Source organism: Gymnoscopelus braueri (genome assembly GCF_963280865.1).
Source record: "Gymnoscopelus braueri genome assembly, chromosome: 18".
In the NCBI taxonomy this organism is placed as follows: Eukaryota; Metazoa; Chordata; class Actinopteri; order Myctophiformes; family Myctophidae; genus Gymnoscopelus; species Gymnoscopelus braueri.
This window is the reverse complement of record NC_137618.1, coordinates 6,502,146-6,520,022: the sequence shown is the minus strand read 5'-3', so window position 1 is coordinate 6,520,022 and position 17,877 is coordinate 6,502,146. Positions and strand designations below refer to the sequence as shown.

At 39.9% G+C, this 17,877-nt stretch overlaps 1 protein-coding gene across 1 annotated transcript in view; it reads left to right on the top strand.

The window, feature by feature from the left end:
* LOC308105842 (uncharacterized protein) overlaps nt 1-17,172 on the top strand; it is a gene marked incomplete at its 3' end in the record, with an annotated part of 39,565 nt that extends 22,393 nt beyond the window's left edge. Inside the window, exons 4-8 of the mRNA XM_080456766.1 lie at nt 5,198-5,296; nt 6,198-6,299; nt 9,505-9,639; nt 10,001-10,156; nt 17,168-17,172. Coding sequence (XP_080312892.1) covers nt 5,198-5,296; nt 6,198-6,299; nt 9,505-9,639; nt 10,001-10,156; nt 17,168-17,172 — 497 coding nt within the window. The remainder of the gene's footprint in view (nt 1-5,197; nt 5,297-6,197; nt 6,300-9,504; nt 9,640-10,000; nt 10,157-17,167) is intronic.
* Nucleotides 17,173-17,877: the final 705 nt, after the last annotated feature.

The window sequence follows — 17,877 nt, the reverse complement described above, 5'->3', positions numbered from 1 at the left end:
CACATATGTGCAAGATGTTTTATTACTATGCTATAAGCCTAATGGATTATTATCAGGAAAATGAAATATAAGCTATATGATCTCTTAACATTACTATTTGGGATGTGTGGAAGAATTTAGTCTGCAGACACAATTCAGAATCAACTTTAGTGTCACATAACATGATTACAGATGTAAAAGAGTGGGTGAGATTATTTTTGTACAAGCTCTCAACATGTAGTTACAGGAAGAGTTAAAATAGAGAAAGAATATAAAAGAAAGGAAGAAGTGAAAAAAAAAAGACTAAACAGTTAGGAACAACTGTATGCATCTCTAGAAGTATACTGTTGACCAGTGACTCCAGGAAACAACACTGATGATGTGTCCAAGTCTGTGCATCAGTAGATGTTTTGTTAACTGAAATACTCTGGGAGTACCAGTGACCAGTGGGTGACGACCACGAAGAGTGTGGTGACATCTGGAGAGACAGAGGACAGAGGACGATGTCACCAGATGTGGTGACATCTGGAGAGACAGAGGACGGCCGGAGAGACGGCAACCCGGGGTTTAGAGGGTTGGCAGCCCAAACCACTTCTTCTGAGGGGAAGAACCCAAAGCAAGCTACATACTGAGGTAAAACCTGCAACATTCAAGAGGGTTTAGAAATCCATCAAGGCAGAATGAGATGATTGAAAGCGGCAACGACGACACAACTTACGGAACTCACTTCTGGTCAGACGCAGGAGGAGCCAGGCCCAGAGGCAACCCACAGTGCCCAGAGCCTCCTAGTGTCGCCAACACCTGCTGCCAACAGCTCACCTGCTACCCTAAGCCCCCCAAGAGACAGTGGGGGCAGTAGCATGCCACTTGGACACAGGTCGGTGTCTGATCAGCCTCGGTCGCGTTGCCTGAAGGAGGGTGCCTGTTGCAAGACCCGAAACACCCAGTGACTCAGGAAACAACACTGATGATGTGTCCAAGTTTGTGCCTCAGTAGATGTTTTGCTAACCTATATATAACATGTGTTAATATACCAACAGAGCCATATCTGCAGACAGGACTGATGACAAAGGATTCTGGGTGTGTTTTTCTACCTTGTGGCCCTAGATCTTGGCACACAATAATATGAAATCTCATGATTAGTTACACTATTTTAGGTCAGCCTGACCCATTGCAATTCCTCCATTACAATCAATCTATCTTACTGAACTATTTCCTGTTTCCCAGAACATTCTGGTTCAATAACTTTGAAATAACTTGTGATAATCTTACTGTGTCACAGTCTGAATATATATACCATACAGTCTGAATTTATCAGACATATTGATATAGTTACATAGTTTGAAAATGATATGGGTAATAACATGTTTAATACAGGTATTGCATCCTGTAACATGGTATATGTTAGTTTATGTTGAATCCTGCATTTCTATGAGACGTGACCAGACCTGTGCAGCATCAATGTGCACTGATGAAAGCTGTGATGGATGTAGGGCTGCAACTATCCAAGACTTTCTAAGCAATTCATCTATAGGTCGATTTTCTGATTAATCAAATAATTGTAATAGTTTGTTTCGTAATGTTTTTTTCTCAACAAATTGATTAAGGACATCAGCCCTATGTTATATTATGTTGCACAACAATGTTGTGTAAGACTTGTGAAAATAGCTGATCTACAAGCTCAAAACATGTGACGTGTTGTGAGCTTGTAGATTGCTATTTTCAATATTTTGTGATTTTACATTAGTGGGAAGATTTTGCCTATAATGAATGACATATCCAAAATAGGGATTGATTATTAATTGGTTAATTTATTAAATTAATGATTAACAATTATTTCATGGACGACAAATGAATGATTAACAATAAAAAAAATTGTAATCATTTAATTAGATTTAGTTGATGAACTGCTTTACTCCTATAGGTGGATGTTCTCTTGTCTACAGGTCTAGAAGGTCACATAGTACTGTTACTATCAGGGGTCTTCAACGTTTTCAGGCCAAGGACCCCCTAGCTGAGAGAGAGATGAAGCAGGGACCCCCTCTATATTGTATAAAATGGTGTTTCAGATAAACGTTTGCTGCTTTTTTCCCTCTACACCTATAACTCTTCGCCAAAAAATTGCAGATCTACAAGCTCACAACGCCTCGCAGCGCGAGGCGTTGTGAGCTTGTAGATCGGCTATTTTTGGCTAAAGTTCTCATCAGAAAAGGGATGCTAGGGTCCAAGTGGTTAATGTAATATATATATATATATCACAAAGATTTGGCGGACCCCCTGTAGTAACTCTGAGGACCCCCTAGGGGTCCCGGACCCCCTGTTGAAGACCCCTACTGTATATAAACAGTGGACAGTACCCGAGACCAACGGTAGGGGGCAGCAACACGCCAACTGGCGTCTAGACAGAGTGGTCGTCAGAAGAAGAACATACCCACAATGCAGTAGTGAAAACAACATGGTGTGTTGACTGACTGTTGTTGACACTTTAAAATACCATAGATTTATATCAAAGTAAAATACAAAGAAAAGTAAAAACGTGTCGTTTCTAAACAGTGTCGTCGTTGAGCAGCAGGAGGACGTTTGTTAGCAGCTCAACCACTGAAACACAGCAGGTAAAGAGACACTCATTCATGATGGCTTTCATTTGTTTTTATTGACTCAATATGGAATATAAATCTAATTGCTGTTATTTACTAGATTATAATTGATCACAAACGCATAACAACCAGTACTCAAAGCAGCTATACATACATTGTTTTGCTACATATGTTGTTGATTTAACTATTTTCAATGTAATGCTTAATCTCCATATAAGCAATGAGGTGCAAACGTCGCTTGTTCATGAGTAGCCTTGAATCAAGACGGTCGTCGGTCGTAATGATGTGTCTTGGAGGAGTTATTTCAAAATAGTCTTTGCACTTTCACACTTTGGGTCCGTACTAGCCCCTACTGAACCTCTCCCTCCGCTGTATAGCTCCGAGATGAGGTTCCTCGTTTCCCTCTGCCGTTTGAGCAGGACATTGTCGCACATTTTCCACTTTACATGTTTCTTACCCCTTTCTGCACATCGTATCCAAAAAGTAAAGCTTTTCCGCCATGCTCTCAGATGTTTTAAGTTCTAGCGCACCATAAAAGCTATCCAACGAGTTGAAGAAAGTATTTAATTTGCCTCTGTCCTCAGCCGGTTCCATAATATTTTGCATTAGAAGATGCAATTCAACATTTGACCAGTAGGGGAATCAGTAATGTTATCTCTACGGGCGCAACTCTTGCGCAATGTCTTAACCGGCTGAGGACAGAGGCAAATTAAATACTTTCTTCAACTCGTTGGATAGATTTTATGGTAAGCTAGAACTTAACTAGAACTTGGGGGGGGGGGGGGTATCGATCAAAGCCAAGAGTCGTACATCACGCTTCATCATGATTTGTGTGCATGGGGTTCTCATCTTAAACAAGCTTAGTGCTTAATGAGGGTTTCCAGTTTAGTAGACCTTGTATTGTGAATTTGTACTTCCATGTACTGTTATGTACTGTCATGTACTATTCTCATGTCTTTCTAAATAAACTACATCAATCAATCAATACAGTGGTGGTACAAGCCCAAACATGGGTTTTTATTCAAAGAATGGCACATAGTTACTGCATAACGTTCAAATCAAAATCAAGGTAAGTATCTAGCACGGTGAATAATTGTTAACCAAAGTTCTTCCCAGGTTTGGGGCTCAGTCCAGACATCAATTATTCAGCAAGGTGCGACACATTTTTAAAGGGGGGGGGGGCAGTGGCGCTCCGGCTCACACCTTAGGCTCAGAGAGCATTGTTTATACAGTGGATCACATCTTTAAAGGGGCAGTCCTCTCCCCTGGCTGTAGGCCTCGTTCTGTCCTCACATCACGGGCTTTTTTATAAGTTCCATACGGTGCCTATAACATATAAGAAACATAACCTTAGCGGACATTTCACTTATCAAACACAGAGCTTTGGAAGGGAAATAGTGGAGTATTGTCTTACCGCCTGGCTGCCCGTCCTTCACCATGGAGAGTCCGAATACTAGTGAGAGAGACAGAGCAGAGAGTGTTTGTAGCCAACGCCCGGCCTGTCACACAGGTGCCCTGAGTTGGGGCTGATCGAGGAGGTAGAGTGGCAGGTACCGCCCCTCGATGACGCAGCCTAGGCTACAGCGCTGTCTCCTGGTCTTCTCTCTGTCTCTCCTCCACTGTCTCCCCATGGTGAGACGCTTACCTGCCAGGCGGTCTCGTAGCGAGACTCCACAGTAAAATAAGAATATTGTGTAACTGGAGTTGTTACCTGAAAAAGGAAAACATGAACATTTAGGATTAACTCTTTGACTGCGGACGACGCGATAACGCGTCAAGTGCTACTTTGTCCAGTTGGCCGTCGACGCGCTCGACGCGCTGGACGCGCGTTCATTGTTTAATCTCTGATTGCGCTATGCTGCTTAATATTCAATGTTATTCTCGAGTTCCACTTACTTCACGGACATCTGCATCCGGTTTCATGACCTGGATTCCGTTTCCGGTTTTTGATTCTTTTCCCCAGTCATTTTCGTCCAAAATAGGTAAATAAACGGTCTTTCACACGGTATGACGGACAAACGGACAGTTTCTCTTCTATAATCTATGGTCTGGGTGACGATCAGTCATCGCCGTCGTATATCACAACGTAATTTTCGCCGATCAAAACAATGGGGGGGACGTCACATCCGTTTTCATGTTTTTCCTTGTCTAATCTATGAAGAAGGGTGAGAGAGACCCAACGACATGATCAAAGCTGTCATGTGCTGCGCTCTAGTGGCGGAATTGTGCTGGGTCTTTACATTATGTGTCCTTAAATTATTTTCATGAGAAAAATTCAAAATATAAAAATAAAAAAACACGAAAATTGCTGGCACTGGGGGAGTACTTTATGAAAATACTCTGGCAGTCAAAGAGTTAAGAGGGAACATGTTCTTTCAGAGAGAGATTTACATTATATTCATAATATATCCACATAATATTCATGCTGGGCAACGTGATGTGAAAAAGATTATTATTCATAATCAAAGTGCTCTGTGAAAAAAGTTACTTGCCCAGTTGACAAGTGATTAACACAATAAGTGACTCCTTCTTTCATGTCTGTTATTTGTTGAAGTTGATTATAAAAGGACGTTCTGTTCTTAATTAATCCTAATCTCCTCTGGGATTTTAATTGTTTCCAGACTCTGTGGAGTCCAGACTGCAAGTGCAGATGAACTCTCCAGACCCAGCCAGACCTGTTTCAATGAAACAGGAGGAACCTGAAGGCCAGCCAGACCTCAGTAAGTTTCTCCCTTTTCCAGCTTTATTTGTCTTTAATTGTCATATACAACAGTTGCTAGCTGCACTATTCGCAGGGAAATTATTGAGCTTCAACAGTGTGGAACCAGACCAAATGAAATGTGATATAGAGGTAATGGTAGTAACAAATTGGTCATATTGTGTTGTGGTGCACATGTAACATTTGATCTGTGTTGTGTTGTGGATTCATGAAGTTCCAGACCACTTCTCTCTCTTATTGACAGTTTATTCTGGTGAGAATACACACAAGTCTCTGGTCAGTCACTTCTTTGGGTGTAAAACCCGAGTCTACATCAGAATTAACAACGTGACCAAAAGTAGTTTGTTGTAAACAGTATATTGTTCGGTTTGACAAAATGACTAATTGAAAACATGTGCAAAGCATCACTACTTCATGTAGGTACATTTAGCATGTTTAGGACAACCAGTATTCATCACGGTATCACAGTAAACATACAGACTCTTGTTGAAAATATAGTGCACTGAGGAACACATCGTTGGGCAAATCTCATTTAGACTGGCACCGCTCTAACATGGACGCACCATGTTGACCAATGAGGTGCTGCCCACGCCCACTAACCAATAAGAAATGCCCTTACTTAGGGAGCAAGTGGAACACGCACGCACACACGCACGCACGCACGCACGCACGCACACTGGGATTATAGGGAGGAGGATCGCTTAATCTACGTATGAACATAAATTGTAGCTTGGGGATGTAATTGGTGAGATTTCTACCCTAACAAATCAATGTCATTATCTTTGCATTCAAGGTTCATATGTTAGATAATATTTGCAGACGCTTAGGCGTCTGCAAATATTATTGTTATTCTCCACTAGGTCTCTAGTTATTAAAGTCCTTATTCACTTGCTTCATTTCAGACCAGTGTGTGAAGTCCAGACTGCAGGTGAAGATGAACTCTCCAGACTCAGCCAGGGACATTTCTATTAAACAGGAGGAACCTGAAGACCATCCACACCTCAGTATGTATTTTCACTGTACGATAACCTTGGCAGAAAATATCATCATGACAATAATAACATCCAGATATTATAGGACCACAATGGAAACAAGTCCCCATGACTTTGTGCCTTTTAGCCTGAATGTTTTACTGTACCTCCATGCTTTTTACATTGTTTGACTAATGAAGTAATCAATCAATCAATCAATCAACATCCATAATCAATCAATCAATCAATCAACATCCATAGCCATCATTAAATATGTAATACTACAGAGTGGCCGTAGACCAAAGCATCTACAACAGGGTTTGTCTGTCACACAGCTCACAGCTCAAGCCGCCAAGTGCACAATGTTATGAAACAGAAGCACATCCAGACATGAAAGACAGAAATGCCTGGTTAAAGTTTGGTAGTAGTTTAAAACTATGACAACTTTTATGGTGTCTCTGTAGGAGGTGAGAGGTCTAGAAATGAGTCTGTGAGATATTTGACAGGCTTTTTATAAGATCCTTGATCTGAGGTTTAACCACTTGAACCCCAGCATCCCTATGCTGGGGGGGGGGGGGGGGGGATTAAACTAAAAAAGCTGAGCTGGTGTAGAAAAACCCAAGTCAACCCTGCTCAATATTAGTATTAGTTCACTAAGTATTTTTTTCACACTCTCAGAGAATATCCGTGGTCGTAATGGGCACATAGTTGGATGCCAATAATTACATAATTGTTCAAGTTTTACATCAAAAGTCCAATCTTTATCACTTCCTGTCAAACTAAAACATAACATGACATCACATTGGCCTGTAAGCAGGTAGGGTTGTGAACCAATTATTCCAGAGCCATGTGACCTATAAGGCAGGAGTTTATCTCCCCCAGCCATGATGTACAAGTACAACCTCTGGACATGAGGCCAGCATGTCACAGGGACTTACCCCAATCCAACCCTTGAGTCTTTGGTATGACCCGGCCGGGTTATTGAACCCAGACCTCCCAATATCAGGGCGGACTCTCTGACCAATTTTTATATATTATATTAAGCACTTGTCAAGTAGTCTTTCCAGCAGCTATGATTCATTAGCGTATGCTAGATACTAGTTGCCTGGTAAACCCCTCCCTCCGGAAAACTCATTTCCATTTGTTTTCAGAAGTGAGTCTGGCCTACAGGCCTGTCTGGGCGTTTCTCCACAGTTCATAACATGAACTGTCCTATCAGCGTCCTCGCTCAATGTTCTGTGATTGACAGCGAAGTTTGGCCAATCAGGTGGCGAGTTTGAGTGAAACCGAATGGAACCGATTGCAGCCGACAAAAATGGAACGGGCCGCCATCTTGTCTGCCCGCTATTTTTGGTTTTGGTTTTAAAACTTTAAAACGCTCTCAAACTTCTTTTTTGAGGCACGGAATTTACTTTTAAGATATTGTTTGGATAGAATTTAGTTGTTTAACTTCATATATGTGGTCAATTAATCATGACGGAGCCTATTTAAAAAAATAATAATCAGAGAACCGGCAGGGGCGGGCAGTGACACGTATGTATCCGAATAAAGCAACATATTTTCGGCATAGCCGCTTCAAAAGTCCCCTTGCGTCATACTTGGCTGGGGATGGGGAAAATGAGCTGCTGATTGGCTGAAGGGAAACCAACTGCTGATTGGCTGAAGGGGTTGTCAGTCAACTGTACTAATCCAGCCCAGCTCCCAAATTGCCCATACAGGCTGTAGACCAGACTCCTTCCTGAAATCAAATGCAAATGAGATTTCCGGAGGGAGGGGGGTTTACCAGGCTAAGATACTAGAGGGCAGTGCCAATCTGAACAAAGAGGATGGCCGAATGGTGCGTTGGTGCATTAATTATGTTATAAACAATGCATTAACTGTTTCCAAAAGCATTTGAGGTGAGAAATAGCCAATGTAGTAACATACACTCCATTCAGCTCTGCCTTGTTGCAGTGTGCAACGCAACGAGTTAGACATATGTACGCTGTGTGACTGTTTTAAACACTCAGTTGTGATTGGCTCAGAGCCACCCAGCCCCCGTTTCACTGGGAATTACGTTAAGATATGGTTGCAAAACAACACATTTCAGCTGGTCTTTAAGTGGTTAACAACATTCAAATAAGTATATCTCCTTCAACTATTTCCAGATTTCAGTGCAGTTTATGTCACTTGAAAGCTTACAGTCTGCACTTTAACAATCTGTACAAAACTGAAACATGACCATGACTTAAAGTACATTCTATTAGATGTGGAATAAAACTAGCTTGGTCTACTGGCAGCATGCACAAGAAATGTGGCGCTGATCGGTACGGTGGTTTGTGAAACTAGCCCCAGACACACAGACAGACTCACAGACTCATTTATAGACAAACAGGTCATACAAACCAGTTTTTGTAGATTTTAATTTACTACCCATTAACTTTCACCAGACATGTAAAACTTTCATGTTTGGAGGTGCTTCTGTTTCATAACGTCATGCACTTAGTAGCATGAGCTATGATTGGTCTACTTTGGAGGTGACATACATACATACATACATACATACATACATACATACATACATACATACATACATACATACATACATACATACATACATACATACATACATACATACATACATACATACATACATACATACTGTAGATACAGACACATCCAGTTGTAAATGGCTTGGCCTACAGCCCAACTTACTCCCAAATCAGAGCTCACATATGAATTGAACATAAAGACAAACCCTATTCTATAAGAAACTCATTAGCGTTCTCTATGAATAGAAGAACGTGTATCTGAGCCTGTCTTGCATCTATTATTTTGGAGTGCCGCTTTTTCCACTTTGGTGGTATTGTTTTTAATGTTCCTGTTCTATATGGGTTGGCCTATGGCCAAATTTCCTCTTTCGGGAACCAATAACACAGCAAAGACAACACACAAGCCCTTGTAGACGCACAGTCAGAAACTGAGCCATTTTGGGAGTTTCTGTATACCTGAGAGTGTACAAATTGAACCAAATGGTCCCTTACATGTCCATTTGGTTCCATTTGTACACTCCATCGTTAAATTAACGCTGGAGGGCTCCCTGTGTACATTTTATATCTGCAGTATGTGTACAAATTGGGTCCCTGGGCAGTAGACTACAGCTACGGCTTAGGGTTAGGATGGAAACATGGCGGATGGAAATGTTTATTTACACTTCAGGAATCCAGTGTTTACTATCATGTAATTTTTCTGCTCCTAGACATCCTGCACATGGTTGTGTGTAAAGAGGAGGATTCTCCTCAACAGGAGAGGAGCCCCAGTCTGCTCCAGGAGGAACCAGAGCCTCCACAGATTAAAGAGGAACAGGAGGAGTTACTTCAAAGACCAGAGGAGCGTGATGGGTCAACGTTGACATTACTAGCAGTGAAAGGGGAAGTTTATGATGAAGACATCTCTTCACACTGCTTTGAAATTGAAGTTGAGCTTGCATCTGAAGTCACTGAAGACAGTGATGATTGGGAGGAGACCAGTGGAGGTCAGTCAGTGTTAAACACAGGGACAGGACTTATGTGGGTGTGGGTAAACTGTAATAAAAGAGGTCGATGACAATTTAAATTAAATCAGAAATATTAACAGGGAAGCCGTAATGCTCCTAAACAACAGACTTGTTTGATGATGAAAGCTTTCAAGTTGTATTTGTACTCACCATTTTTAACCAGCCTCTCCCCTTCTCTCTTTCTCTCCCCCTCTCTCAGCAGTGAGGTTCCAGTCTTCCCAGACTCAGTTCTTCTCCTGCTCTGAGTGTTCATACTCCTTCACATCTCAGCTCTTCCTCCATAAACACATCAGGAGTAAACACAACGACCTCTACTGTCAAATGCTGAGTAATGGACAGATCACCTCATCAGCATGTCAGCAAATAAACAGCCCGAAACAAGGAGATAGACCTTATCACTGTACATATTGTAACAAGACTTTCATTGAGTGTGGTCACCTGAAGGTACACCAGCGTATCCACACTGGAGAAAAACCTTTCCGCTGTAAACATTGTAACAAGAGTTTCACTCAGTCATCTGACCTGAAAAGACACGAGCGTATCCACACTGGAGATAAAACTTTCCACTGTAAAAATTGTGACAAGAGTTTCACTCATTCAGGTTACCTGAAGAAACACCAGCGTGTTCACTCAGGAGAAAAACATTTCCACTGTGAACATTGTGACAATAGTTTCTTTCTGTCATCTGACCTGAAAAGACACAAGCGTATCCACACTGGAGAAAAACCTTTCCACTGTAAACATTGTGACAAGAGTTTCAGTCAGTCATCTGACCTGAAAAAACACAAGCGTATCCACACTGGAGAAAAACCTTTCCACTGTAAACATTGTGACAAGAGTTTCAGGCTGTCAGGTAATCTGAAGACACACCAGCGTGTTCACGCTGGAGAAAACTAATTGTCACTGTTAACAGTGTGAGAAGAGTTTCAATCAGTTAAGTGCTCTGACAAGATATCAGTGCATTCACACCCAGGGGGAAAAAAAAACGTTCCACTATAAATCAGCTCACTGGGAGGATCAAATTAAACAGCTGCATGTTGTCAGGGAGTTAGATAGACAAGCACAATTATCATGGAGATTTATAATGCTCCTGTCAATAGAAGTCTCCATTAGGACTCATCTTGTGGAGTCATTCTCTTTTGTTTTTCTTATTTTAAAACGATACAATCAGTTTAAGTCATTCTCCATCTCTTTTGTTTTTCTTATTTTAAAACAATACAATCAGTTTAGTGTTTATGGTAACTTTTTGTCTTTCTTTTTTTACTTAATGGTATTTCAAAGGTATTTCAAATTATTGTGGTGTTATTTATTTATATTATAAATGACCAAGTAAACCATATTGATTGTATAAGGTAGAACAGTTTTTTTTAAATTTTATATCATGATTTGATCCCGCGATTTTGTAACCCTTATTTTTAACCCGGTGCCAATTTTCTAAGTGATCCTGGGCGCTACACTCCCCTCACCAGCCTAGGGAGGCCAGGGCCGAGCTCATGCCTCCTTCAATGCATGAGAGCCAACTGACCTTCTTGTCACCTGACAGGGGGGAGTTTCCCTAGTTGGACGTAGCGCGTGGAAGGAACACGTTATTCCAACCAGTTCCCTTCCCCTCCATCAAGCGCCCCGGCTGTCATGGAGGAGGCGGTCCAGGATTACTACATGCTTTTGTGAGGGTATTAACTACCCTGAGAGACACGGGGAGAACATGCAAACTCCACACAGAGTAGGCCCTTTCGCCAACCCCACCTAGGGTATGGGCGCTGATGACGTGGAGGAGAAGACACGCCCCCAGTGCCCACAGCGTCCCCAGCGGGAATCGGACGCAGGACCTTCTAGCTGTGAGGCGACAGTGCTACCGACTGCGCCACCGTGGGGCACCATTTCAATTACCTTTCTTATTTAATATCGGTTAACTGATATTAAATAATATAATGTTTGTTTTATGAATTATGAATTGAGTAATTGTTACAATTAAGGAAATAGCTATGATCATTATTAAGTTGTATTACATTATTAAATTGTGATGTGAAGCTTTATTGTCACATAACAGGTTTACACTACAGAAATAAAAAAAAGTGGGTGAAATATTTTTTCTGTCGTTTTTATTTCCATAGAAAAAATGAAAGGGAAGAAGGAGAAGAAGAAGGGGGGCAAGGGGGGGAAAGAGATCAATCAAAGACACAAAAAAATGATCTACATATTTACACATAGTACCTGGGGTAAGATATAAAGGTGTGTGAGCATAGCAGCAGATGTATACTGTATGATATACTATGGAGTGGACATTAAGGTCTGTCAAGTATGTCAATCAAACAAACAAACCATTTCAATCATTTTAGTTATATGCTGGTTAACTGAGGGATGTATTTTTTATGATTTATGACTAATAATTACACCTAATGTAATGACTATGATCACTATTAAGTCATATTACATGATTAAGAGTGTGATGTGATAGCAAATGAGAGTCTGTGCAAAGCCCTATAGCACACACACATATGTGCAAGATGTTTTATTACTATGCTATAAGCCTAATGGATTATTATCAGGAAAGTGAAATATAAGCTATATGATCTCTTAACATTACTATTTGGGATGTGTGGAAGAATTTAGTCTGCAGACACAATTCAGAATCAACTTTAGTGTCACATCACATGATTACATGTGATGTAAAAGAGTGGGTGAGATTATTAGCAGATGCAATCTGCTCTACTAAGAGACAGACCTATGACACATCATTCGACAGACAGATTTGCATTCGACAGATTTGCGTCATTGGCTGTCCTTACAGATTTGCATTCGCCAGATTTGCGTCATTGGCTGTCCTTTAAGCCAATGGGGACATTTTCCCATTTTCCCATACTCTGAACGGGCGGCCTCTCGTCCTCCCAAGCTATGGGACTAGACACGCCTCTCGCCTCCGCCTGCTGTCGGATGCGCGCTTATACAGTACTGAGTAAATGTACTTAGTTACACCTCTGTGTTGTAGGCAGACAGACAGAACATTTTCGCCGCCAACTTCACATCGCCCGGCTCTACAAGCTCACAATCATTGTACAGTACTGGAGTAAATGTACTTAGGGACCAGTCGAAATTTACATAAGGGGGGGCATGGAGGAAATGTATGTGCCCTGATCTAAAATGCCATGACCCTCCCTTTGACAAAAAAAAAAAATCAATGACCCTCCCCAAGTGATTACAAAAAAAAGAGTAACCCTCCCCGCCTAGAAGTGTCACGATATATTGTGTCACGATATAGCCTATCGTGGTATTAAAATGTGATGATAGGTATTGTCATGATGTCATACTGTATCGTAATATTTTTTTAATTGTTTTTTTAATACAAAAAAAACACTTTCTTTTTTTTTGCCGGTGAAAGTTAGGAGTTTTTACTGTATGATATGAAATGTAAAGCTTATCATAATCATAGTAATTATTAATCATGTCCTCTATCATATTCAAGGTATTTTGGAGAGAAATGAAACAGACTCCAGTCAGTCACTTTCAGTTTAAAGCACTGCAGAGGGGAGGTGTTGTGTGTCAGCTGATGCTCGTTGACGCTCGTTAATGTGACATGCATCTGCACTCTCAAATAGGCCTACATCTAATCTAAGATTGTATTATACTGTATCTGGTATTATAGATGTTTTTTAGCTGTTGGAAATAACTAGGCTGCACTTGGTTGGTAAAGTCCAGATGACAAAAATATGAGGTTTGTGGAATTTATAGTTATGCAGTCTTATATTATATTATATTTGTTATATTAGTGTCTATCTGTCCTCTGAAACAATGGGTTTATAGTTAGTGAGAACTTCACTTCTCCATTAAGCTTGCACAAATGTATTTATTTGTGTACAAAGCACTTTGTAATTGTTTCTAACTTGCTTTATAACGTTATTTATAAGATGATGGCCAATGTTGATGATACATGAGAAAAGAACATTAATAATATATCATATCGATATCATGCCCAACATCATGTATCGTATTGTGAAATTCTTGACACCCCTAACCCTCCCCATCAAATACAACATGACATTTAAAACTGATATGTCCAATGTTTTGCTTTCCACATTGATTAGAACATTGCTGTAGTGTAGTCAGTCTTGCTAAATGCACAGTGTATCTGTAGTAGTGGTAGCAGAATGGATAGTGTTCTCATCTTACATGTGGGAAACCCATTGAATCCTGGTCAGATTGAAGAAAGTTGAATATTTGGTAACCAGTAGTTTAAAACTTTTGTCACTCTGCCCTTTTAATTATCAACTACAGTGACTACAACTACACTGTTGCCTACATAAAACAAATTAGGCTATCAATTATGGCCTGATGCTTCTGGTTTTACTTGTGGAGCTATAGGCATCTATACACAACTGTCCATATAGATCCACATTAATCACATGCACAGAATTACTTCAAATGATTATGAATATCCAGTTATAGTAGGCCTATTTATAATGCATCTCTCCAATAACGCCTGTTGAAGTTTTGCTTAATTGTTCAACCACCATCGTTAAGACACTGAATAGATTTGACTGGGTCGTTCACACTCGCTGTGCGTTGATGGCTTGTTAACGACCGTCATTGATTCTAAATAGACAAGGTGTTACTTGATTTGAATTCTTTGTATCCTTTGAAATGGAGAGGGGTCATTGACCACTGTTCTGCTGTACTAAAAAGGTATATAAAAAACGGACTATTTTATCAATTCAAAATTGCATGACCCTCCCTTGGATTCAAAGTAAAATTAGCTGACCCTCCCTTGGACCAAAATTAGAAAGGCATGACCCTCCCCTATTTTCCTCCATGCCCCCCCTTATGTAAATTTCGACTGGTCCCTTAGTTACTTTACACCTCTTAACAAACGAGCATACGTGTTGAGGCTCCGAAAATCTGTACGAGCCACAACTCTGCGGCCGTGTTTCACTATCTCTCGCCCCTAAACACGGTCGCCCCTGATCGCAACGGTCTGGGGTGAGCGATCAGCGCCGTTCTGCCTCGCCCCTAAACACGGTCGCCCCGGATCGCAAAGAACGGTCTGGAGTGAGTGCTGCTCTGCCCTTCAGTGCATATTTGCATGCACATAAGTTGTGACAATAGTGCTGTATCATTCATTTGTTGCAGTAATCAATTCATTATAATATACGTATAATGAATGACAGAATATAAATATTAAAAAAAAACATATATATATATATATATATATATATATATATATATATATATATATATATATATATATATATATATACTGTACACAAAATTTGACTTTACTTGTACTTCTTAATCCACTACATTTATAAGGGTACATTATTAATTAACCAGTTGAGGTACTTCTACTTTACTGGGGTATTTCCAATTATCAGTACTTTTACTTCTACTCAACTACATCTCACAGGCAAATATTGTACTTTTACTCCACTACAATTATTTGAAAACTTTAGTTACGTGTTACTTTGTAGATATACATTATTATAAAACATACATTTACCACTTTAGACCTATGTTATTATACCTACAAACTCACAACATGTTGTGAGCTTGTAGATCTGCTATTTTCAAACATTTTAGAACTTTTACTTTTGGTACTTTAAGTACATTTTGATACCAATACTTTTGTACTTGTTTTACTCAAGTACATTTTGAATTCCGGACATTTAACAGAGTACTTTCACATTGCAGTATTTATACGTTCACTTAAATAAAACATTTGAGTACTTTTTCCACCAATGATTATTAGCCTTAGGCTAAATTAATTTATTTAGGAATGACAGGAATAGCTTTGGAGGCAGTATATTTTGTATTTACCCCTCTCTTATAGGGAACATGGGTAGTTTTACAAGCGTGCCTGTATTCAGTGTATTGTAAGGTAACTTAGTGTTGTAGATGATTAGTAGCCTTAAAGCTACTATTTGAATACTATTATTATTTTGGCTATACTGGCTGTGAGTTCTTTTTTTTTTTCTCATTTGTTTTCCGAGGCAAACTTGTCCGCCCAGCCCAATACTTATGGAATACTTTCATTGCCGTAAGCAAGGAAATACTTCGTTTTGTTGTTACTTTTGGGTAAATGTATTTCTGTATTTATTAAGTAGCCGTGTAATAAGCGGGATAATGCATGGGAAGGTAGTCATTATTGAAATTTAAAGGCCTTCAGGGCGATTAGGCGACAAACAAGCAGGTCTATGATAACAATCACACACACACGCTGACAAGCCGCACACACACACACACACACACACACACACACACACACACAATACAGCATGCATCTGCTAATAATATGACTGTCAAGTCATATTCATTCTTGTTTTTGTACAAGCTCTCAACATCTAGTTACAGGAAGAGTTAAAATAGAGAAAGAATATAGAAGAAAGGAACACATAAGTAAAAAAAAAAAAAAGAAAGACTAAACAGGAACATCTGTATGCATCTCTAGAAGTATACTGTTGACCAGTGACTCCAGGAAACAACACTGATGATGTGTCCAAGTCTGTGCATCAGTAGATGTTTTGTTAACTGAAATACTCTGGGAGTACCAGTGACCAGTGGGTGACGACCACGAAGAGTGTGGTGACATCTGGAGAGACAGAGGAGAGAGGACGATGTCACCAGATGTGGTGACATCTGGAGAGACAGAGGACGGCCGGAGAGACGGCAACCCGGCGGGGTGGAGAGGGTTGGCAGCCCAAACCACTTCTTCTGAGGGGAAGAACCCAAAGCAAGCTACTGTACATACTGAGGTAAAACCTGCAACATTCAAGAGGGTTTAGAAATCCATCAAGGCAGAATGAGATGTTTGAAAGCGGCAACGACGACACAACGCACGGAAGTCACTTCTGGTCAGACGCAGGATCAAGCCTCAGATATACTCATTCCAACTAACTTCTCTCTGGCTTATAAAGCACTTTCACCTGCAATACCACATTGTCCCGTTTGGCATGGGGCGAAATTGAGCCAGTTTGTATGCATGTTATCTCCTGGTTCTGTGTGGAAAAATAAAATAAAAAATGAGAAAAATAAATTTAAAAAAAAGAGAGGTAGGGGAGACTAAAAACACACAAAAAAGAAGAAAAAGTTAAAATTCATGGTGTAGTGTAGTCCTTTTAATATACCAACAGAGCCATATCTGCAGACAGGACTGATGACAAAGGATTGTGGGTGTGTTTTTATACCTTCTTGTGGCCCTACATCTTGGCACAGTATAATTTGAAATCTCATGATTAGTCACACTATTTTAGGTCAGCCTGACCCATTGCAATTCATCCATTACAATCAATCTATCTTACTGAACTGTTTCCTGTTTCCCAGAACATTCTGGTTCAATAACTTTGAAATAACTTGTGATAATCTTACTGTGTCACAGTCTGAATATACCATACAGTCTGAATTTATCATGGACATAGTTACATAGTTTGAAAATGATATGGGTAATAACATGTTTAATACAAGGTATGTGTTGCATCCTGTGACATGGTATATGTTAGTTTGTATCCTGCATTTCTATGAGACGTGACCAGACCTGTGCAGCATCAATGTGCACTGATGAAAGCTGTGGATGTAGGGCTGCAACTATCCATGACTTTCTAAGCAATTCATCTATATATCGATTTTCTGATTAATCAAATAATTGTAATAGTTTGTTTCTTAATGGGGTTTTTTTCAACAAATTGATTAAGGACATCAGCCCTATGTTATATTATGTTGCACAACAATGTTGTGTAAGACTTGTGAAAATAGCTGATCTACAAGCTCAAAACATGTGACGTGTTGTGAGCTTGTTAGATCTGCTATTTTCAATATTTTTGGATTTTGCCTATAATGAATGACATTATCCAAAATAGGGATTGATTATTGATTGGTTAATGTGTTAAATTAATGGTTAACAATTATATATTTTATATATATAATTGTAATAATATATATAAATAATAATATATTATATTTTTTTATAATCATTTAATTTGATTTAGTTGGATGAACTGCTTTACTCCTATAGGTGGATGTTATCTTGTCCATTGGTTCTCAAAGTGGGGTCCGGGGACCCCCAGGGGTCCTTGAGGGAGTTCCAGGGGG